We start from the raw sequence: 21,602 nt of genomic DNA, 5'->3' as shown, positions 1-21,602 counted from the left end.
TGCAAGAGTAGACCATACAGCCCTTCGAGCCAGCACCGCCATTCAATGTGACCATGGCTGATCATTCTCAATCAGTGCCCCGTTCCTGCCTTCTCCCCATACCCCCTGACTCCGCTATCATTAAGAGCTCTATCTAGCTCTCTCTTGAAAGCATCCAGAGAATTGGCCTCCACTGCCTTCTGAGGCAGAGAATTCCACAGATTCACAACTCTCTGAGTGAAAAAGTTTTTCCTCATCTCTGTTCTAAATGGCCTACCCCTTATTCTTAAACTGTGGCCCCTGGTTGTGGATTCCTCCAACATTGGGAACATGTTTAAAATTGTCCCTAGTGTGTGTAGGATAGTGTTAATTTGCGGGGATCGCTGGTCGGCGCGGCCTCGGTGGGCTGAAGGGCCTGTTTCCACGCGGTATCTCTGAACTAAACTAAACAGGCTCTCAACTGCTTTGTAGGAGCAGGAAAGCGAATAGGATTAATTAGATATTCTTTCATGCAAGATCGACCAGCCAACTTATTTGGTGTTGTTTTATTCTCTAACTTTAAATATAACAAAAAAATATATAAGGTCAACAACTATTTTTTTTAAAAAGCAGCACATGAAAGAAATGTCTCTAAAATGAAAAGCAAAATAAAAATAAATCCATACTCTGACAGGCATCGAGCAAAAGAATGCCCTTAAACCAGTGCAAACATGGAAAGGTTTTTACCATTTAAATTGATAATATGCTTGCTCAGTCACATGGCATGTCATCAAAGGTCAGTGTGTGACAGTTTTAATACCAGCTCGGCCACAGAAGCAGATAGAAAGGTCACAAGAAATCGGGAACTCAATGCTAGTCAGGTCACGGAGGTGAATCAATCAATTTCACACACGTCCAATTTACCCCAAGAAATGCAAACACACTGGCTGGTGTTAGAGACAGAAGGAGTCGGAATGGGAGCAAGCATAAACAAAATAGTGTATTCCCAACACAAAATGCCCGATGTTCTGGGTCATTAGAGGACAGTAGTCAATGGATTAATAAGACATCAAAATGCAACATTTTTATAAAGTTCTTTCGTCCAATAATTTAAATGCCACAGTTCAATCACTGATCATTGACAATGTTAACCGGACATATACAATAAGTGGCGGGGACTTCAGAAATGCTGATGTACACAGGAACTTTGGGCTGCAAGTTCAAAGCTTCCTGGAAATGGCAACACAGGTGGAGAGGGGAGCGAAGGTGGCCCTGGGCCTTTTTATTGGTCAAGGCACTGCATATACGAGTTGGGATGTCACGTTGCAGCTGTACAAAACACTGGTCAGGCTGCACTTGGAGAATTGTGTGTAGTTCTGGTCGCCACACTACAGATAAGACGGGGCAATATTAGAAAAAATGAGAAATAATTCCCAGAATTTTGCCTGAAATTAAGGACTTTTACTTATAAACAGGGATTAGATAGGCTGGGTTCGTTCTCTCTGGAACAAATGGAGTCATATGTTGAAAGACTGGAGCGACTAGGCTTGTATACACTGGAATTTAGAAGGATGAGAGGGGATCTTATCGAAACGTATAAGATTATTAAGGGGTTGGACACGTTAGAGGCAGGAAACATGTTGCCAATGTTGGGGGAGTCCAGAACAAGGGGCCACAGTTTAAGAATAAGGGGTAGGCCATTTAGAACGGAGATGAGGAAAAACTTTTTTCAGTCAGAGAGTTGTGAATCTGTGGAATTCTCTGCCTCAGAAGGCAGTGGAGGCCAATTCTCTGAATGCATTCAAGAGAGAGCTAGATAGAGCTCTTAAGGATAGCGGAGTCAGGGGGTATGGGGAGAAGGCAGGAACGGGGTACTGATTGAGAATGATCAGCCATGATCACATTGAATGGCGGTGTTGGCTCGAAGGGCCGAATGGCCTCCTCCTGCACCTATTGTCTATTGTCTATGGAAGTTGATGGGTTGTCGAACAGGTTTTATAAAATGTTGAGGATAGATAGCATAGATAGAGGTTTTTTCAATAGTCAAGAGTATTCATTGCAATGGGAATGGAACAATGAAATTCTCTCTTATGGAACAATTCTTACTTAATAGAACCTTTAAATTCTTACTTTAATCGGACCTTACTGGACTTCATCTTGCACTATACATTATTCCCTTGATCAGTACACCATGGACATCTTGATTGTAATTATGTACAGTCTTTGCGATGACTGGATAGTACGCAACAAAAAGCTTTTCACTGTACCTCGCTCGGTACACGTGACAATAAACTCAACTGCTTGCTGTGGCTTTATGAGCATATTAACGCCACAATATAGCAAATAAATATGCAATGATCAATTATGAAAAAACCCATTATTAGTACTAAATAACCAGGCTACAATAGTACAACCTTTACAAAGTCCATAACAGTTCACTACTGAGGTAGGGTTGTGCAGTGTGAAGAGTAGATAGAATAGAATTAAAGTGATAGGGCAGAAATTTTAAAGAAATCTGAGGGGAAAATTTTTCTCCACACAGGTGGTGGTTATATGGCATAAGGTGCCAAAAGAAGTGGGATAGGCAGATAGATTTACAATTATTTAAAAGGCATTTGGGCAGCTACTTAGAAGTAGAAAGAGAGAGGGTCCAATGAGGGGGAGGGGATTTTCATTGAACGGCATCATGGTGAACATGGATGAGTTGGGCCGAAGGACCCATTTATATTGTTCCGGAAAATGACTGCAGATGCTGGTACAAATCGAAGGTATCACAAAACGCTGGAGTAACTCAGCAGGTCAGGCAGCATCTAGGAGAGAGGGAATGGGTGACGTTTCGGGTCGAGACCCTTCTTCAGTCTGAAGAAGGGTCTCGACCCGAAACGTCACCCATTCCCTCTGTCCTAGATGCTGCCTGACCTGCTGAGATACTCCAGCATTTTGTGATACCTTCTATTTATGTTGTTCGGTCATTCTACTGGTTCCACTGTTTGCATCCTTTTATCCCTGTCGTGAGCACATCTTCCCAAGCCAACAAAGGGACATTATGCACTCCACCCTTCCTGAGGTATATATAAGTATAAGACAATAACTGCAGATGCTGGTACAAATCGAAGGTATTTATTCACAAAATGCTGGAGTAACTCAGCAGGTCAGGCAGCATCTCAGGAGAGAAGGAATGGGTGACGTTTCGGGTCGAGACCCTTCTTCAGACTGATGTCAGGGGGGCGGGACAAAGGAAGGATATAGGTGGAGACAGGAAGATAGATGGAGATCTGGGAAGGGGGAGGGGAAGATAGGGACAGAGGAACTATCTAAAGTGGGAGAAGTCGATGTTCCTGAGGTCATCTGTTGCCGGCCCCATTTTTTTTCTGGCCTTCTCCATCTTTCAGTCTGAAGAAGGATTCCGACCCGAAACGTCACCTACTCCTTTTCACCAGAGATGCCGCCTGTCCCGCTGAGTAACTCATAGCCATCTTTTGTCCATCTCCGGACCTATTTCTGAGCTGTACAACTCTGTTCAATGGAACTCTACTTTCAACACCAGGTTGGGTTTTCAGTGCTTGCCAAGACATTCCATGTTGTTAATCAATCCACAGAATAAAATATTGTACTGCCAGGACTTCTACTTTGCTGAGAAATAAGCCAACTAAACATCAGGCGCATTATCGGCCAAGTAACCCAGCAGGTATGTGTTGCTGATTAGATTTACATGCGTTTTGAACTCTGGCTCAACAGGCTAACAGGTTGCAGCATGCCTTTCTTTCAAGAGCCGTAGAATTATTGCCCAGCACTGAACATACTGTGCACCCACCTTGGGGAACACCGACTGCTGAATTAAACACATTCCTGGCAACAACTCTGCCCCCGCCCAGTTCACGCTGGAATTTAAAAGCCATCAGATCCAACAATGGATCACAAAGAGTTTTACAATCCAATGAGTAGAACAAGAGCTGGCTGGATTTTGCAAATGAGCTTGATGAACGCGCCTGGTGTTGGCATTATTTCCACCGCAGATGATACCAATTCTGATTGATCAACGTCGACCGGTAATCATTCATGCAAACCGATAGCGGAAGACTCAGGCTCTGTTCGTTGAACAGCTCACAAAGGTCTCAGGTTCAATACCCCCCGTGTGGTTTAGAATTGGTTGGTGGCTGTAGGTTGGAAAGATGGGAAAATGGACATTTAGGACTGATGCAGGAACGTAGATTGCAAGAAAAGGTCTGGACTTTGGTGATATCTGCTATGCCATGGGTAGCCTCGACTCCAATTGAAGAGGGACATGGAGAAGCAGGGAATGGAGGGATATGGAATATGTGCAGGCAGATAAGAGTCGGTCTTGGCATCATGTTCAGCAGAGACACTGCGGGCCAAAGGGCCTGTTCTATGCGATCACTTCCACCGTTGCAATCTTGGTACTTCAACCTGCAGGCAATCGGAGGGAGAGAAGATGGTCTACATCCCTCTATTGTGCACCAACCATTCAGTCTGAATGACCGCAATGGAACCAAGTGGCAAGAGTGCAACACACAACGTCAATATTCCAGCGCTCGTTCACTACCTGCGGCCAAATTCCAATTTCTCCTCCAATTTCTTTACCAGTGTGTGAAAAAGAAGCTGAGAAAATAATGCATAGGTTACCAATAACCTTGAATACATCACGCACACCGGCCTGGAACAGGTGCCACTCTCAAGGGGAACAAGACAGAAACATTTTCTTACCTGGTTAATTCTTCATGGAGATTGTTCGGCTCAGATGAATAAAATTTAACCCGGAGGTGAAGACAGTACGGTGGGCCAACTTTAAAAAGAATTAAAGCCAGAGTCAATATATACACCAGGATAGAGTTACTCAGTGTTCTGATTCTTTTAAAATACATTAAAGCACATGCCCTGATTTCAAGCCAACCTTGTCAAAACCTGGCTTCCTCTTCTCACTGTGAACATTCTAGGTCATGTTTCCACTTATTTCCGAGTTATACCAGTGAATATACCATTCTATTCCAGCTGGGTTGAAAAAAAGGGACACGAATAAAAACGAAGATAGACACAAAAAGCTTGAGTAACTCAGTGGGTCAGGCAGCATCTCCGGTGAAAAGGAATGGGATAACCAATTGGATTTAGATCCAAAATTAATAATTTTAGGATTATCAGAACACATTACAAACTTTACGCTAAGTCAGAGACGCTTTCTTGACTACAGTTTTAAAACTGTGAAAAAATTAATACTTAAATTTTGGAAAAAACAGTAACCCCCACAATTAAAATGTGGATTACGGAAATGACCGAGACCTTGCATTTGGAAAAAATAAGGTTTGCCTTAATTGACAAACCATGGTCTCCATTTATTGAATTTAAAAAAAAGTAAATGGGTTTGTCACAAAACTAAAATTTATCATCATCATCATCATATATATACAGCCGGAAACAGGCCTTTTCGGCCCACCAAGTCCGTGCTGCCCAGCGATCCCCGTACATTAACACTATCCTACACCCACTAGGGACAATTTTTACATTTACCCAGCCAATTAACCTACATACCTGTACGTCTTTGGAGTGTGGGAGGAAACCGAAGATCTCGGAGAAAACCCACGCAGGTCACGGGGAGAACGTACAAACTCCTTACAGTGCAGCACCCGTAGTCAGGATCGAACCTGAGTCTCCGGCGCTGCATTCGCTGTAAAGCAGCAACTCTACCGCTGCGCTACCGTGCCGCCCTAACTTAAAACTAAAGTTAAAACTTGAGTTTAGGGTTGGATGTACAACTATACTCACTAACTCCCGGATCTATCCCCATAATCTTTATGTTAGTAATTCTCTTTTTTCTTTGCTCTCTCTCTATTAGTTTATAGTCTTTTTTTCCAGCCTCTTTTCATCTTTATTTTTTCTTTAAAAATTTAAAAATTGAAGCAATGTAAGGACTCTATAACCAGTTTGTCGTTTATTATTATTTGTACATATGCTTTAAAAAATTAAAAATTTAAAAAAAGAAAAGGAATGAGGAGCGTTTCGGGTCGAGGCCCTTCTTCAGACTAATGTCAGGGGAGTGGGCGGGACAGAGATAAAATGTAGGCGGAGCCAGTAAGACTGGTCGGAGAACTGGGGAGGAGGAGGGGGATGGAGGGAGAGGGAAAGCAAGGGCTACTTGAAGTTAGAGAAGTGACTGTGCATACCGCCGGGGTGTAAGCGCCACTATCTGGTTCAGTTGGAATAACTGATCATTTATTATCATATCATATTATATATATACAGCCGGAAACAGGCCTTTTCGGCCCACCAAGTCCGTGCCGCCCAGCGATCCCCGCACATTAACACTATCCTACACCCACTAGGGACAATTTTTACATTTACCCAGCCAATTAACCTACATACCTGTACGTCTTTGGAGTGTGGGAGGAAACCGAAGATCTCGGAGAAAACCCACGCAGGTCACGGGGAGAACGTACAAACTCCTTACAGTGCAGCAGCCGTAGTCAGGATCGAACCTGAGTCTCCGGCGCTGCATTCGCTGTAAAGCAGCAACTCTACCGCTGCGCTATTGTGTTGCTGTGTTTAATACAGCTGCAGCAAGTACTAATCTCTACCCACAGTGCAATTCCATACATTGTGGTCACAATATAACGTGAACAAACTGCAAACTCAGTGCTCCTGCCATCATCCTTCCAAAGGGTCTTAATCTTCCATTATATTCAGCACTGATGCGATTCCCGAAATCGTCCCTCTCTCCCACCGTTCCTAGATGCCCACCCACTGGAGTTGCTGAGTGACCAACTCTTTCAGCAAGCATCGCAGCAAAGTCCCAGGCCCCGCAACAACTTCAACTGCCCTCCAACGAGCCATTCAATAGATCTGAACAATTCTATCAACAACTAGAGAGCAGTCCTGAGCTACCATCAACCACATTGGAGACCCTCGGACTATCTTTAAATCGGACTTTACTGGATTTTATCCTGCACTAAACGTTATTCTCTTTATCATGTATCTGTACCTGTGAATGGCTCGATTGTAGTCATGTACTGTCTTTCTGCTGACTGGTTAGTTTCAGCTTAGTTCCTTTTAGTTTCATAAGAAAATAACTGCAGATGCTGGTACAAATTGAAGGTATTTATTCACAAAATGCTGGAGTAACTCAGCAGGTCAGGCAGCATCTCAGGAGAGAAGGAATGGGTGACGTTTCGGGTCGAGACCCTTCTTCAGACTGAAGTTTCATGTTCCTTTTAGTTTCATGTCACTAAACTGAACTAAACAGATACTAGCCAGTCGGCAGAAAGACAATACACACTTTTTTCAGCACGCAACAAAAGCTTTTCACTGCACCTCGATACTCATGACAAGAGGCTAAACTAAACATCAGAAGCCCGGAACACTTTGCAGATGTTACTCGTGGAATCGAGTGGATGCAAAGACAACTTACTTTTCACTTGCTTCTTGATACTCTTGGTGTTGTCCAACCAGTGCTGCAATACAAAACACCAAGGCACGTTATCCTGTGATAAGCCTGAGAGACCACGTTAGCCAGCAAATAGCAACGACTTCCCCATTATCCACTCAAACCAGAGGACAGTTAGTGCTCTTGCACTTCAGTAAATGTGCCGCATTCCACGATTGACCAAAGTGTTGACTACACTTACCGAGTTCTGCGATACCAACATGTCGCATGTCATAGCCAGCAAGTTTGGAGCTGGAGAAACAAGGAAATGCAGATGCAAAAGGACATATAGTGCTGGAGTAACTCATCGGGTCAGGCAGCATCTCTGGAGAAGGACACAAAAATGCTGGAGTGACTCAGTGTGTCAGGCAGCATCGCTGGAGAAAAGGAATAGGTGGCGTTTCAGGTCGAGACTCTTCTTCAGACTGAGAGTCAGACTGGAGAACATGGACAGGTGACATTCTGGGTCTGAAGAAGGGTCCCGACCCAAAACGTCACCTATCCGTGTTCTCCAGAGATGCTGCCTGACCCACTGAGCTACTCCAGCACTGTGCGTTTGAAACTGCAAGCACAGTCGACCTCACGAGACCGAATGAGACTGGGATGACGTAAAAGCAACTTCAGATCTGTCCTCCTACAGACAAAATGGAAAGGCATACCCTAATAAAATACTCGTAACGAAAGATCAGGGACTTGAAAGGAGCTCTCTCTCCATAGAAGTCCTGACCTATTCAGCGTTTGCTGCATTTCATCTTTTGATATTTCCAATATTTTGATTTTGACTTGCAAACATTCTTGACTTTTAAATTATTCACCTCTCCAGATTTCTGGATTCTTTGCCTGGTCTAACATAGCAGATTTATCATTTTCTTTTGTGAAAAAAGGATTTTATTTGAGCCAAAGTTGGAAGCTTTCCAAAGTATCAATGGAAACAAAATTTATATTGGGATCAGAGAGGCAAGCTCTCTCCACTGATTTACCTTTTAAACCACAAAAGTAGAAAAATTACACCCCCAGTTAATCATAGAGTGTTACAATTTCATATAATTGCTTGAGGGCTTGGCTTTATAGCAAATGACCGAGGGCAGGTAGCTTCAAGACATGAAGTGTGGCACTGTGACGCAGCAGTAAAGTTGCTGCATTACAGCACCAGAGACCCGGGTTTGACTACAGATGCTTGTCTGTACGGAGTTTGTACGTGACCTGCGTGGGTTTTCTCCGGGAGCTCCGGTTTCCTTCCATGCTCCAAAGACATACAGGTTTGTAGGCTAATTGGCTTGATATAATTGTCCCTCGCGTCAAAATGTGCGGGGATCGCTGGTCAGCGTGGACTTGGTTGGCCGAAGGGCCCGAGCCGCATCCACGCTCTCTCTCTCGAAACTAACCTAAACATTTGAATAAATTGCTCATTGCTCCATTGGTTGCACAACCATGGACATTTTGCCCTCTGTTCAGGAGGCAGGTACAAAGAGGCAGGCAGGTACAACCACCTCATCTTGAGGTGAAAGAAAATTTGTGGAATCAACCCCACAAAAACAGGTCTTTTATCACAACTGGTTCAGAAGATCCTACGGTCATAAGTGATAGTAGAATTAGGCCATTCGGCCCATCAAGTCTACTTCACCATTCAATCGTGGCTGATCTATCTCTCCCTCCTAACCCCATTCTCCTGCCTTCTCCAAATAACCTCTGACACCTGTACTAATCAAGAATCTATCTATCTATCTCTGCCTTAAAAATATCCACTGACTTGGCCTCCACAGCCTTCTGTGGCAAAGAATTCCACAGATTCACCACCCTCTGTTCAATGCGCATGCTTCACACCATTTTCTTCCCAAATGCACTGAATCATTCCTATTCCGGCATGTCTTTTTATTCCATTCTCCTTCTCATTGAATCCATATGCCTTAGAACACTGCCAAAGAAATCCATATTTCAGCGACATTTTGGATAATCCATATTCTCCCAAATTCCCTATTGATTTATTACAGGTAACCTCAAATGTGGAAGTGGCGGCGCCTAACGGCTGCGGCTCGCTAGCAGTCTGTTCGTCTTTTTTCCTTTTTTTTTGTTGTGTGTCGGTGTTGGGATGTTTTTTTGCTGTTTTTTTGGTTGTGTATGTGTGGGGGGTGGTGGTGTGGGTGGGGGGCGGTGTGGGGTGGGGTGGGGGAAACCTCTTTTAGGTCTCTTCCTCACGGCGCGGGGTGCGGCTCGGCCGCGGGGCCTTCCATCGCCCGGTGCGGCTCGGCCGCTGGACTTAACATCGTCCGGTGCGGCTCGGCCGCTGGACTTAACATCGTCCGGTGCGGCTCGGCCGCTGGACTTAACAGTGCCCGGTGCGGCTCGGCCGCGGGGCGCAACATTGCCCGGCGCGGCTCGGCCGCGGGACTTTGCATCGCCGGTGCGGCTCGGCCGCTGGACTTAACATCGCCCAGTGCGGCTTGGCCGCGGGGCCTTCCATCGCCCGGGGCGGCTCGGCCGCTGGACTTAACATCGCCCGGCTCGGCTCGGCCGCGGGGCCTAACATCGCTGGTGCGGCTCGGCCGCTGGACTTAGCGATGCCTGGTGCGGCTCGGCCGCGGGGCCTAGCATCGCATGGCGCGTCTGGGCCGCGGGACTTAGCTGCGCATGGCTCGGCCGCGGGGCCTTCCGTCGCCCGGCTCGGCGGGGGATGTTTTAGCGCCCGGTGCGGCTCGGCCGCGGGGACTTCCATCCCCTTGCGGGGACTGTGCGGGTCGGTCGGGGACGAGCTGTCTGTCCGTGGGCGTGGGGAAGAGAGTGGAAGTTTTGTTGCCTCCATCACAGTGAGGGGGTGTTTGGAGTCACTGTGATGGACATTTGTGTTGGGGTCATGTGTCTTGTGTTCTTTTTTGTGTATGACTGCTATGTAATTTCGTTCGGTACCTTGGTACCGAATGACAAGTAAAGCTCTGTTGAATCTGTTGAATCTGTTGAAATGAGGATATTAATAATTAATAATCCCCTTCACCCCTACTTGCTAAAGGCACTGAACACAAAATGCAGGTTTGATCACTGGTTGTCCTGCCATCTGCAAGATTGTGCAGACAGAATCTATGGGCTGATCGACAATGGAAGTAATCACAGTCAAGCCTGTAGCTGGCCTCGCCATGATCTGCAGGTACTCAACATCAATGACTGGTGAATAAACTCGATGGGCCGAATGGCCTACTTCTGTTCCTATGACTTATGAATGATGGTGGCAAAATGCACCAGCGAAATCTGCTCATTTATCATAGGCCTGGCGGAGATTCTTTTTGAAAGCCAGCTTCTTTCCAAGTTCAGGATTAAAACCAAGGAACACCAGTGGCCCTTCGATTCTGCCGCTGCAAGGAAGTAAAGTAAACATGCACGTTGTTCCAAGCAACGCACCCTCACAAGAGCAATAAAACATTGCCCTGCCTTCCCGCTGCAGTCAGTATTTCAGAAGAATGAAGCTGGCCCCATGGTTTGGCATTCTCACAAAGCAAAATTAACGACATCAACCTTTGCAAGCAGCTTCATCTATAAAGGCTAGAGTAATCAAAGGAGCAACGCCCAGATTCAAGGAGTACCCTTTAACATCTTTTTCAATTCATTCAAAACCAAGCAAGGCAATACGAGAAAAAATAAGCTAACAATTTAAGCCATCAGTCATTTCTGCTTCGGAGTAGTCTTGGCATTAGTGACTGGGCCTGATACTCCCTGTCTTTTCTCATCTCAGGACTGTTTTCCTTCAGCTCCTACACATTCCAGCGCTAGACATTTAGCAGCACTTGGCCGAGCCATCGATGCGCACTTTGTTTAGAGAAATGTCGAGCTTTCAGCCTTCTCACATGAAGCAGCTCTTGGGATTAACCAGGCAAATACAAAGCAGATGTCAAAACGGACTTATCCACATTGGGTGGGAGGTTAAAATAATCACTTATTAAAATTCCTTCCAAATGCAGACCCTTGTTTCTCAAGAGTGCATCGTTTTAAAATGTTATATGTCACAAGAACATAGAAACATAGAAAATAGGTGCAGGAGTAGGCCATTCGGCCCTTCGAGCCTGCACCGCCATTCAATATGATCATGGCTGATCATCCAACTCAGTATCCTGTACCTGCCTTCTCTCCATACCCCCTGATCCCTTTAGCCACAAGGGCCACATCTAACTCCCTCTTAAATATAGCCAATGAACTGGCCTCAACTACCTTCTGTGGCAGAGAATTCCACAGATTCACCACTCTCTGTGTGAAAAAAAACTGTGACCCCTTGTTCTGGACTTCCCCAACATTGGGAACAATCTTCCTGCATCTAGCCTGTCCAACCCCTTAAGAATTTTGTAAGATTCTATAAGATCCCCCCTCAATCTTCTAAATTCCAGCGAGTGCCTCTGGAGGCATGGAGGCATGGGTTATCAAACCAGATCTAAAACCACTGAAACTCCATGTTCAACTCCAATCCTTTGGTCGGGTTCAATAGAGAGCAAGAATTTGATTGGTGAGAGAACTGGAATTTCCACGTTTCTTCCTTGGTTAATCAGCAATAGGAAGGATATGACAATGGGGGGGGGGGGGGGGACAAAGTGCTGGGTATTCCCTTGATGTGTAGGAAGGAACTACTGATGCTGGTTTAAACCGAAGATAGACACAAAAAGCTGGAGCAACTCAGCGGGACAGGCAGCAATCTCTGGAGAGAAGGAATAGGTGACGGGGTCTCGACCCAAAACGTCGCCCATTCCTTCTCTCCAGAGATGCTGCCTGTCCTGCTGAGTTGCTCCAGCTTTTTGTGTCTATTCCCTTTATCATGGCTCGATTGTGATCACGTGTTGTCTTTCCGCTGACCTGTTAGCAAGTGACAAAACCTGTTCACTGTACCTCGGTGACAACAAATCAAACTCAACTCAAACTCAGCAGGCCAGGCAGCATCTGTGGAGGGCAAAAGGACAGCAAAGTTTTGGGTCAGCACCCAGCTTCAGACTGTAACCGTTTTCTCTCCACATTTGCTGCCTGCCGATTTCTCCCAAGCGCTGTTTTTTTGCTCAGGATTACACCATCTGCAGTCTCGTGTCTCCAGTTAATAACAATGGGTTAGCTTGTCTGGAGTCTTACCTTGAGAGGAAAATTATCACCTTCACAATCAGAAGCACCCAATTATTAAGTCCTAGGAAGAGTGGGATTATCGACTTTTGTATTTTCTTTCTCTTCTACTGTCCACGGATCAACTAAAACAGAGTTTCAACCCAAGAGAACTTTAAACAGACTTAAAACACGCAATCTAATAAGGGACAGATGAGACTGCAGGTACTGGAAACTGAAGCAAAATGCTGGAGGAACTCAGTGGGTCAGGCAGCATCTGGGGAAGGAATGGACGGAGGATGTCGCAAGTTTAGATTCTTCTTCAAAGTTAAGAAGAGATTTTGTTCTTCCTTCATACCCCAGGATCTTGATCAGCTGGGTAGGTGGGCTAAGGAATAGTTAATGGATTTGTAGAAAGGAACTGCAGATGCTGGTTTAAACCAAAGATAGTCATAACATGGAGTTAATGGAGTTTAATGGGTCATGGAGTTTAATGCAGATAAGTGCTAGGTGTTGCTTCTGGGGAAGTCAAACCGGGGCAGGAGCTTCACAGTGAGAGGGAAAAGATTTAATTGGAATTTGAGAGGCAACTTTTTCCACACACTGGGTGGAGGGCATATGGAACGAGCTGCCAGAGGGGGTAGATGAGGCAGGGACTACACTAACATTTAAAAGACAATTGGACCGGGACTTGGATAGAAAAGGTTTAGAGAGAGATACGAGCCAAATGCAGGCAGGTAGGACTAGAATAGATGGGGAATCTTGGTCGGCATGGGCAAGCTGGGCTTACGGGACTGTTTCCATACTGTATGACTATGACACAACTATAGAGACAAGCAAAATAGGAAGAGTTTACCAATTCAAAGAAATGATCAAGGATCCCAGAGAAGATCCCTTGCAATATAAGGTAGTTGAGGCCAGTTCATTGGCTATATTTAAGAGGGAGTTAGATGTGGCCCTTGTGGCTAAAGGGATCAGGGGGTATGGAGAGAAGGCAGGTACAGGTTACTGAGCTGGATGATCAGCCATGATCATATTGAATGGCGGTGCAGGCTCGAAGGGCTGAATGGCCTACTCCTGCACCTATGTTTCTATGTTTCTATAATGCTTTAAATGCTGCCAGTTGTACAAAGTATGAAGTTTTTTATTTTTGTTGTTTCCTACACTTCTTTATACATAGAGAGTCGCCCAAGGCGTGCTGTTCTTCCCAAGCCATTTCCTACATAAACAAATTCAGCTGCATGGAGGCAGAGAGGAAAGCTCTTCAGTGGGTAGTCCATAGAGCTCAGAGGACCATCGGAACACAGCTACCAGCCTTGGAGGGCATCTACTACACACGATGCCTCAGAAAAGCCACTAGCATCCACAAAGACTCTTCACACCGCTGCAACAGTCTGTTCGAACTTCTACCATCGGGCAGATGATACAAGGCCTTCTCTTCTACGCCTGCACCTCCAGACTTAGGAACAGCTTCATCCCCAGGCCCATAGCTGCTATGAACCGGTCCTGCTGAGCCGGATGGTCACATCGCACAGTGAACCGGCACAGATCTACTTGCACTTTATTCTGTTTTAAAACTGTTCTAATTTGTTTCATTGGGTTGTTTAAATTAATACTGACTAGCTAATTAATTTATTGCATCGTATGGGAGGCGCATTCCCAATCTCGTTGTACCCTGTCAAATGACAATAAAGATATATTGTATTGTATCAATAACATACCCACCTGAATACCAGTAAAACTAATTGGAGATAGACACAGAATGCTGGAGTAACTCAGGCAGCATCTCTCAAGGTAACTCAAGGTACAGGCAGCATCTCTGGAGACAAGGAATGGGTGACGTTTTGGGTCTAGACCCTTCTTCAGTCTGAAGGAGGGTCTCGATCCGAAATGTCACCCATTCCATCTATCCGGAGATTCTGCCTGTCCCGCTGAGTTACTCCAGCATTTTGTGCCTATCTTCGGTTTAAACCAGCATCTGCAGTTCCTTCCCATGCATAAAACTAATTGGGTATCTCTCCCCTCCCAACAGAGACCAAAAAAAAAAATTACTGTAATACATTTTAACATATCAAGTACAATACAAACAAGACGTGTCAAGTTGAAGAGTTCCACGCCATTACCAGTATTAAGTGTACATTGGATGAAGAAGACATCTTACCGCAACTTGGGCAGAGTCCATGAATCGCAGGCCAAAGTAATCTTTCTCAATGATGTCAAGATGGTACATGATTTGCTCAAACAATTCCTGGCCTTTAGCTTTTTTCTAAACAAAAAAGACAAGAACATTTCAGTGCTATTAATACTATTTAAATCATTTTGCACACATTCAAAAGGAATGTTTGCCGTTAAAAACAGATTCAAATCTGTTGCCGTCACTGATCAATATTGCAATTTCTCTGAAAGTCAAAACGTGCTCGATTCTAACTTCTCTTCATAGTTCTGACAGACAGTCATTGACATATAAAATTTGTTCACCTCTTCACGGTTTAGTTTTAGCTTTTAGTTTTTCCGTTTTTTAGAGATACAGGACAGAAACAGGCCCTTCGACCCACCGAGTCCGTGCCGACCAGCGATCACCTCACACAATCCAACACAGTGGGGACCATTTACACTTCTTACCGAAGCCAATTAACCTACAAGCCTGTGTGCCTTTGGAGTGTGGGAGCAAACAAGAGCATGTGGAGAAAACCTATGTAGTCACAGGGAGAATGTACAAACTCCGTAGAGACAGCACCCATAGTCAGGATCGACCCCGGGTCTCTGGCGCTGTAAGGCAATAACTCAACTACTGCATCACTGTGCCGTCTGGCCTGGCCTGGCCTGGCCTGGCCAGTTGTAGCCTGACCTGCTGAGAATTTCCAACGTTTTGCCTTTTTTTTCCAGATTTCCAGCAGCTGCAGTTTTTTTTGCGATTAGATTCCCCAAAATATCCAAGATTTTGCCTTTTTTTTCCAGACAAAACTTGAGCCACACAAAGAGATCTTCAGGATAACTAACGTCTGAACAAAAAGGTAAATTATAAGCATTACCTTAAAGGAGTAGAGCATGATAGGGAAGGGCAGTGTAAAGAAATTTCAGTACTCAAGAAATCACGGCGACGCAGCGGTAGAATTGCTGCCTTACGGCGCCAGAGACCCGGGTTCGATCCTGACTACGCGTGCTGCCTGTACAGAGTTTGTATGTTCTCCCTTTGATCTGTGTGGGTTTTCTCCGGGTGCTCCGGTTTCCTCCCACACTCCAAAGACGTGCAGGTTTGTAGGTTAATTGGCTTGGTATAATTGTAAATTGTCCCTAGTGTGTGTAGGATGGTGTTAGTGTGTGGGGATCGCTGGTCGGCGCAGTCTCAGTGGGCCGAAGGGCCTATTTACACACAGTATCCCTAAACTAAACTAAGTTGGCAGCCGGGATATGGCTGGGGAACAATTTAAACTAGGGGGTGCTTCGAACAAGCTCTTCCACATTGGCTAAAAGGGCTGTTTCTAAACCCTTAAAATCATGCACATCGCTTAAATAGACCATGGCTTATCTGCACTCAAACAATACTTACCCTGCATTAGCTCCACATCAATAATACAGACATACTACGTATATGGAGCTTTGCACAGAGAGTGGTACATATATGGAATCAGTGCCAGAGGAAACTTAGAACATAGGTGCAGGAGGAGGCCATTTGGCCCCTCGAGCCAACACTGCCATTCATTGTGATCATGGCTGATCATCCACAATCAGTAACTCGTGCCTGCCTTCTCCCCATATCCCTTGATTCCGCTAGCCCCTAGAGCTCTCTCTAACTCTCTTTTAAAATTCATCCAGTGAATTGGCCTCTACTGCCTTCTGTGGCAGAGAATTCCACAAATTCCCAACTCTCTGGGTGAAAAAGTTTTTTCTCATCTCAGTTTTAAATGGTCTCCCCTTTATTCTTAGACTGTGGCCCCTGGTTCTGGACTCCCCCCAACATTGGGAACATTTTTCCTGCAAATTGTGGAGTAGCGGAGGTCGTTCCAGCTACAGCATTTAAAAGACATGTAATGGATAGGATATGATTGGAATGGTATGGGCCATGGGCAGATAAGTGGGACTAGTTCAGTTGGGCAACTTGGTCGGCATGGATTGGCTGGACCAAAGTGGCCGTTTCCCCGTTGCATCACTCTATGTCTTTATGACTCTATCCTAAAATCAACAAAAAAAAATATTGATCTCCATGTTGAATATTTCAATCCTTCCAGTATCCAAAGGGACCGATTCCAGATTTCCACCACATTTTAACTGGTGAGAGAAGGCACAAAATGCTGGAGTATCTCAGCAGGGCAGGCAGCAGCTCTGGATAGAAGCAATGAGTGACGTTTCGGGTCGAGACCCTTCTTCAGACTCCGAAGAAGGGTCTCAACCCGAAATGCCACCCAGTCCATCTCTCCAGAGATGCTGCCTGTCCCACTGAGTTACTCCAGGAATTTGCGTCTATCTTCGATCCAAACCAGCATCTGCAGTTCCTTCCTAAACATTTTGACTGGATAAACGGCTTTCCAATTACCTACGCCGTTATATTTTTAGGTGTTTTCTCCAGAACTGGAGGTGGTTATTACATTTGATTCAAACAGAAATATTCAGCAAGTCAAGTAACATCAATAGAAAGAGAAACAGGGTTTCATGCATCAGGTTAATAACCTGTCAAATCATCCAACATTTGCAGAATTTGCTGTTATTTAAAACTGGATTCTAATCAATGTGATACAAGTTTCCTTACACCAATATGCCCAACATCTGCTTATTTGCTAGGCCTGTTGACATTCAGAAAAATAGCAGGCATGAAATTTAGATTCCCAAAATGTCAGACTGATTACAAGTTCATTCATATTTTGGGAGTTAGGCGAGAGTGAGAAAAACAAAATGAGTGGGAAACTGCAGGACCTATACATCAGGAGGTGCAGATCAAGAGCAAGCAAGATTATGGGGGACCCCCTACCACCCCAGCAACGGGCTGTTCCAGCTGCTACGGTCAGGCAAACGCCTCCGCTGTCACGCTGTGAAAACGGAGAGGATGAGACAGAGTTTCTTCCCACAGGCCATCAGGACTGTTAACTATTATAACTCCAGGGACTAAATTGTTTTTTCTGTATTAATTTTAATTTTCATGCTGTAATTGTAATTTTTTCTTGCACAATCCGCAGGCATTGCCACTTTCATTTCACTGCACATGTGTATGTGACAAATAAACTTGACTTGACTTTGAGAACAATGGAGAGATCTGCAATTTACTCCACCCTCCTTGACGTAGCCATGTTCCTCCTTGGGCCGCTGCAGTCAGAGCACGGAAACAGGCCCTTCAGCCCAACTCATCCATGCCAACCATGGCGTCTTCCTGAGCGAGTCCCATGTGCCTGGATTTGCCCCATTTCTGCCCATGTACCTGTACAAATGCCTTTTAAGTGTTAAACAGCAAACCCTCGCAATAACAGACCAAGAGGCTGTGTCCGTTGTTGCCGATTGTCCGCTGTAACCAAGTGAGGGGGGGGGGGGGTAAAGTTTAACCCAAGGCCGGGAGGGAAGAAACGCAATGGAGGGTGCGGTTAAACAAGAAGGAATTCACAGGCCGGGTTGCAGCAGGCCCCCATTACCCACACGTGGTGGACCACGGACGGGCCCGGTACTCAGGCCTCCTTCATGATGCTCACTCTCTCCACTCCCACGCCACAACCACAAACCACAACACAAATACAAGCAGCAATGCACTCTTCAGCGACCTGCGGTGCATTACTGACAACTAGGTCAGCAGGAGGCATCAGCAAACATATGACAAACCAGGTTTCCAACCTGCCTCTATAAAGCGGCAGGTGAAGCACAGGTAGGTGGAGCGGCACGGTGGCGCAACGGTAGAGCTGCTGCCTCACAGCGTCAGAGACCCGGGTTCGATCCTGACTACAGGTGCTGTCCCTACAGAGTTTATACGTTCTCCCTGTGACCGCGTGGGTTTTATCCGGGTGCTCTGGCTTCCTTCCACATCCCACAAAGACGTGCTGGTTTGGAGGTTAATTGGCCTGTGTAAAATTGCCCCTAGAGAGTAGGATAGTGTTGGTGTACGGCTTGATCGTTGGTCAGCGTGGACTCGGTGGGCCGAAGGGCCTGTTTCTACACTGTATCTCCAAACTAAAGTAAACAAAGTCATGTCAGAAGCCAAGTAAAAACAATATTTTCAACCCTGAATTCAGAAGTGGCCCAAAAAATATTTCCAAACAAAACAACTGTCCCAAACGAAGTCATTGCATAATCCTATTTAGTCTCACCAAAGCGTTATTCTTTTATGTAATCCAAAGACATTTGTTTAGGTTCATTGAGCATTCAAAGTCTGCTCTTATTTGTCCAGTCCATAGAAAGTCTAGTTAAGCCATTGAAGGAGACACAAAGTCCTCATTGTAAGACCTTAATGAACTATGGCCTAATGCTGGAGCATGAACAGGCAGGGGAGGCTGGTTTTCTTTGCGCCTTAATAAAAAGAAATCTCAAGTTCTATTTCTTTCCAGCCACCCACAAGTCACGCCAACAATAAAAAGACAAACAAACAAAACTGGGTGGTTTTAACCCACCAGGCCCCAGCTCAAAGTAAAGCTGTGAGCACAAGGGAAAGATACAGGTGATGCCAGTCTGCTTCTCAGTTTAATTTATTGTCACGTGTACCGAGGTACAGTGAAAAGCTTTTGTTTCAAGCTATCCAGTCAGCGGAGAGACAATAAATGATTACAATTGATCCATTTACAGTGTGAGAATTCACATGATAAGAGAATAACATTGAGTGCAAGGTCTGATCAAGTACAGTCCGAGGGTCATCAAAGAGGTAGATAGGAGTTCAGCACTGCTCTCTGGTTGTGGTGGGATGATTCAGTTGCCTGATAACAGCTGGGAAGAAACTGTTCCCTGGATCTGGTGGGTGTGTGTTTTCACACCTTTTGCCTGATGGGAGAGGGGAGAAGAGGGAGTGGCCAGGGTGCGACCCATCCTTGATCATGCTGTTGGCCTTGCCGAGGCAGCGCGAGGTATAAAAGGAGTCAAGAGAAGGGAGGTTGGTTTGTGTGATGGTCAGGGCTGCGTCCACAACTTGCTGCAATTTCTTGCGGTCTTGGATGGAGCTGTTCCCAAACCAAGCTGTGATGCATCCTGATCAAATGCTTTCCCTGGTGCATCTGTGGAAGTTTGTGAGAGTTTTAGGGGACATGCCAAACTTCCTAAGCCTTCTAAGCAAGTATGCTTGGTGTGCTTTCTTGGCCATTGCTTCAATATGGGTGGTCCAGGAGAAGTTGTTGTTGATATTGACTCCTAGGAATTTGAAGTTTTCAACCATCTCTATAACTTTTAACAAATAGTTAGTCAGGTCTGACCCAAATAAATGTGTGTTCGATTTAAAAAATATAGCATGGAAACAGGAAAATATTAAGTCTCAACGTGGTAACTTGACCAATATGGGTTTAAATTTAAATAATTTCTGGACGTTGACAAAAATTGATTTGGCTTGTCAAAAATTGGTGGTTCTCTCAGGTTCTTCAGAGAAGTTGATCTTACACACGCAGCCATGGTGTAGATTCAATTGTACACCAACAACCTTGACCCATAGGGCAGGTCATTGAACTGTATCAAGTGAAACAGAGAAAGTTACTCAACTGTGACTTAGTTTAGTTTTGAGATTGAGCTCAGAAACGTGCCCTTCGGACCGCCGAGTCCGTGCCGACCAGCGATCACCTGTGCACTATCACTATCCTACACTCGAAGGACAATTTGCAATCTTTACCGAAGCCAATTAACATACAAAACTTGTAGGTCTTTGGAGTGTTGGAAGAAACGGGAGCACTCGGGGAAAACCCACGTGGTCACAGGGAGAACGTTCAAACTCCGTACAGACAGCGCCCTTAGTCAGGATCCAACCCGGGTCTCTGGCGCTGCAAGTGCTGGAAGGCAGAAACTCTACCGCTGCGCTACCATGCCGACCTACGTGTATATGAAACCAGAATCATTAGTGCATCATGAGGAGCCATTCATGATACCTGCCTACCTGCAAGTTCTTTGGATCTGATGCACTGTCACTCCTAATTCCAGACTGCCCATGTTACATGCTTGCATACAGCCAACAAAGACCCCTTGGACACATAAAGCTGGAGCAACTCAGTGTATCAGACAGCATTTCTGGGGAAAAGGTATAGGTGACGTTTCGGGTCGAGACCTTTCTTCAGACTGAGAGTCAGAGGAAAGGAAAATTAGAGATATGAACGGTGATATAGAGAGATACAGAATGAATGAAAGAAAGGCAAAAAAGTAACAACGATAAAGGAAACGGTCCATTGTTAGATGGGGGCAAGGTGTTAATGAGTTATGCAGACAATGAAACTCACCAGACGACATTGAAACTAGTACAACAACTAGGGGGGAGGGGGGACACAGAGAGAGGGGGATGCAAGGGTTACTTGAAGTTAGAGAAATCAATATTCACACCGCTGGGTTATCAATATTCATACAGCTGCCCAAGCCAAATGCGAGGCCCTGTTCCTCCAATTTGCGTTTGGCCTCACTCTGAACAATGGCGGTGGCCCAGGTCAGAAAGGTTAGTGTGGGAATGGGAAGGGGAGTTAAACCAGCATCTGGAGCTCCTTCCTACACAGGGAAGTTGAATTGAATTGAATTGAATTGGATTGAATACATTTTATTAGCCAAGTAGCGGAAGTGGCGGCGCCTAACGGCTGCGGCTCGCTAGCAGTCTGTTCGTCTTTTTTCCTTTTTTTTTGTTGTGTGTCGGTGTTGGGATGGTTTTTGTATTAACAGTGCCCGGTGCGGCTCGGCCGCGGGACTTTTCATCGCCCGGTGCGGCTCGGCCGCAGGACTTTACATCGCTGGTGCGGCTCGGCCGCTGGACTTAACAGTGCCCGGTGCAGCTCGGCCGCGGGACTTAACATCGCCCGGTGCGGCTCGGCCGCGGGACTTTACATCGCCCGGTGCAGCTCGGCCGCGGGACTTTTCATCGCTGGTGCGGCTCGGCCGCGGGACTTAACATCGCCCGGTGCGGGGACTGTGCGGGTCGGTCGGGGACGAGCTGTCTGTCCGTGGGCGTGGGGAAGAGAGTGGAAGTTTTGTTGCCTCCATCACAGTGAGGGGGTGTTTGGAGTCACTG

At 45.7% G+C, this 21,602-nt stretch overlaps 1 protein-coding gene across 2 annotated transcripts in view; it reads right to left on the bottom strand.

Annotated features, from left to right (window-relative positions):
- The window catches only part of epb41l5 (erythrocyte membrane protein band 4.1 like 5), a 150,014-nt gene that overhangs the window by 85,006 nt on the left and 43,406 nt on the right, over positions 1-21,602 (bottom strand). For both annotated transcript variants that reach the window (XM_078403326.1, XM_078403327.1), the window contains exons 2-4: positions 14,613-14,717; positions 7,376-7,418; positions 4,684-4,762 (exon numbers count right to left, since the gene is read on the bottom strand). In XM_078403326.1, the coding sequence (XP_078259452.1) occupies positions 4,684-4,762; positions 7,376-7,418; positions 14,613-14,717 (227 nt within the window). The remainder of the gene's footprint in view (positions 1-4,683; positions 4,763-7,375; positions 7,419-14,612; positions 14,718-21,602) is intronic.

The sequence above is a fragment of the Rhinoraja longicauda genome, chromosome 8 (genome assembly GCF_053455715.1).
Source record: "Rhinoraja longicauda isolate Sanriku21f chromosome 8, sRhiLon1.1, whole genome shotgun sequence".
NCBI classification, from domain to species: domain Eukaryota; kingdom Metazoa; phylum Chordata; class Chondrichthyes; order Rajiformes; family Arhynchobatidae; genus Rhinoraja; species Rhinoraja longicauda.
Note: the sequence above shows the minus strand (reverse complement) of the source record. Positions and strands in the feature narration are given on the sequence as shown.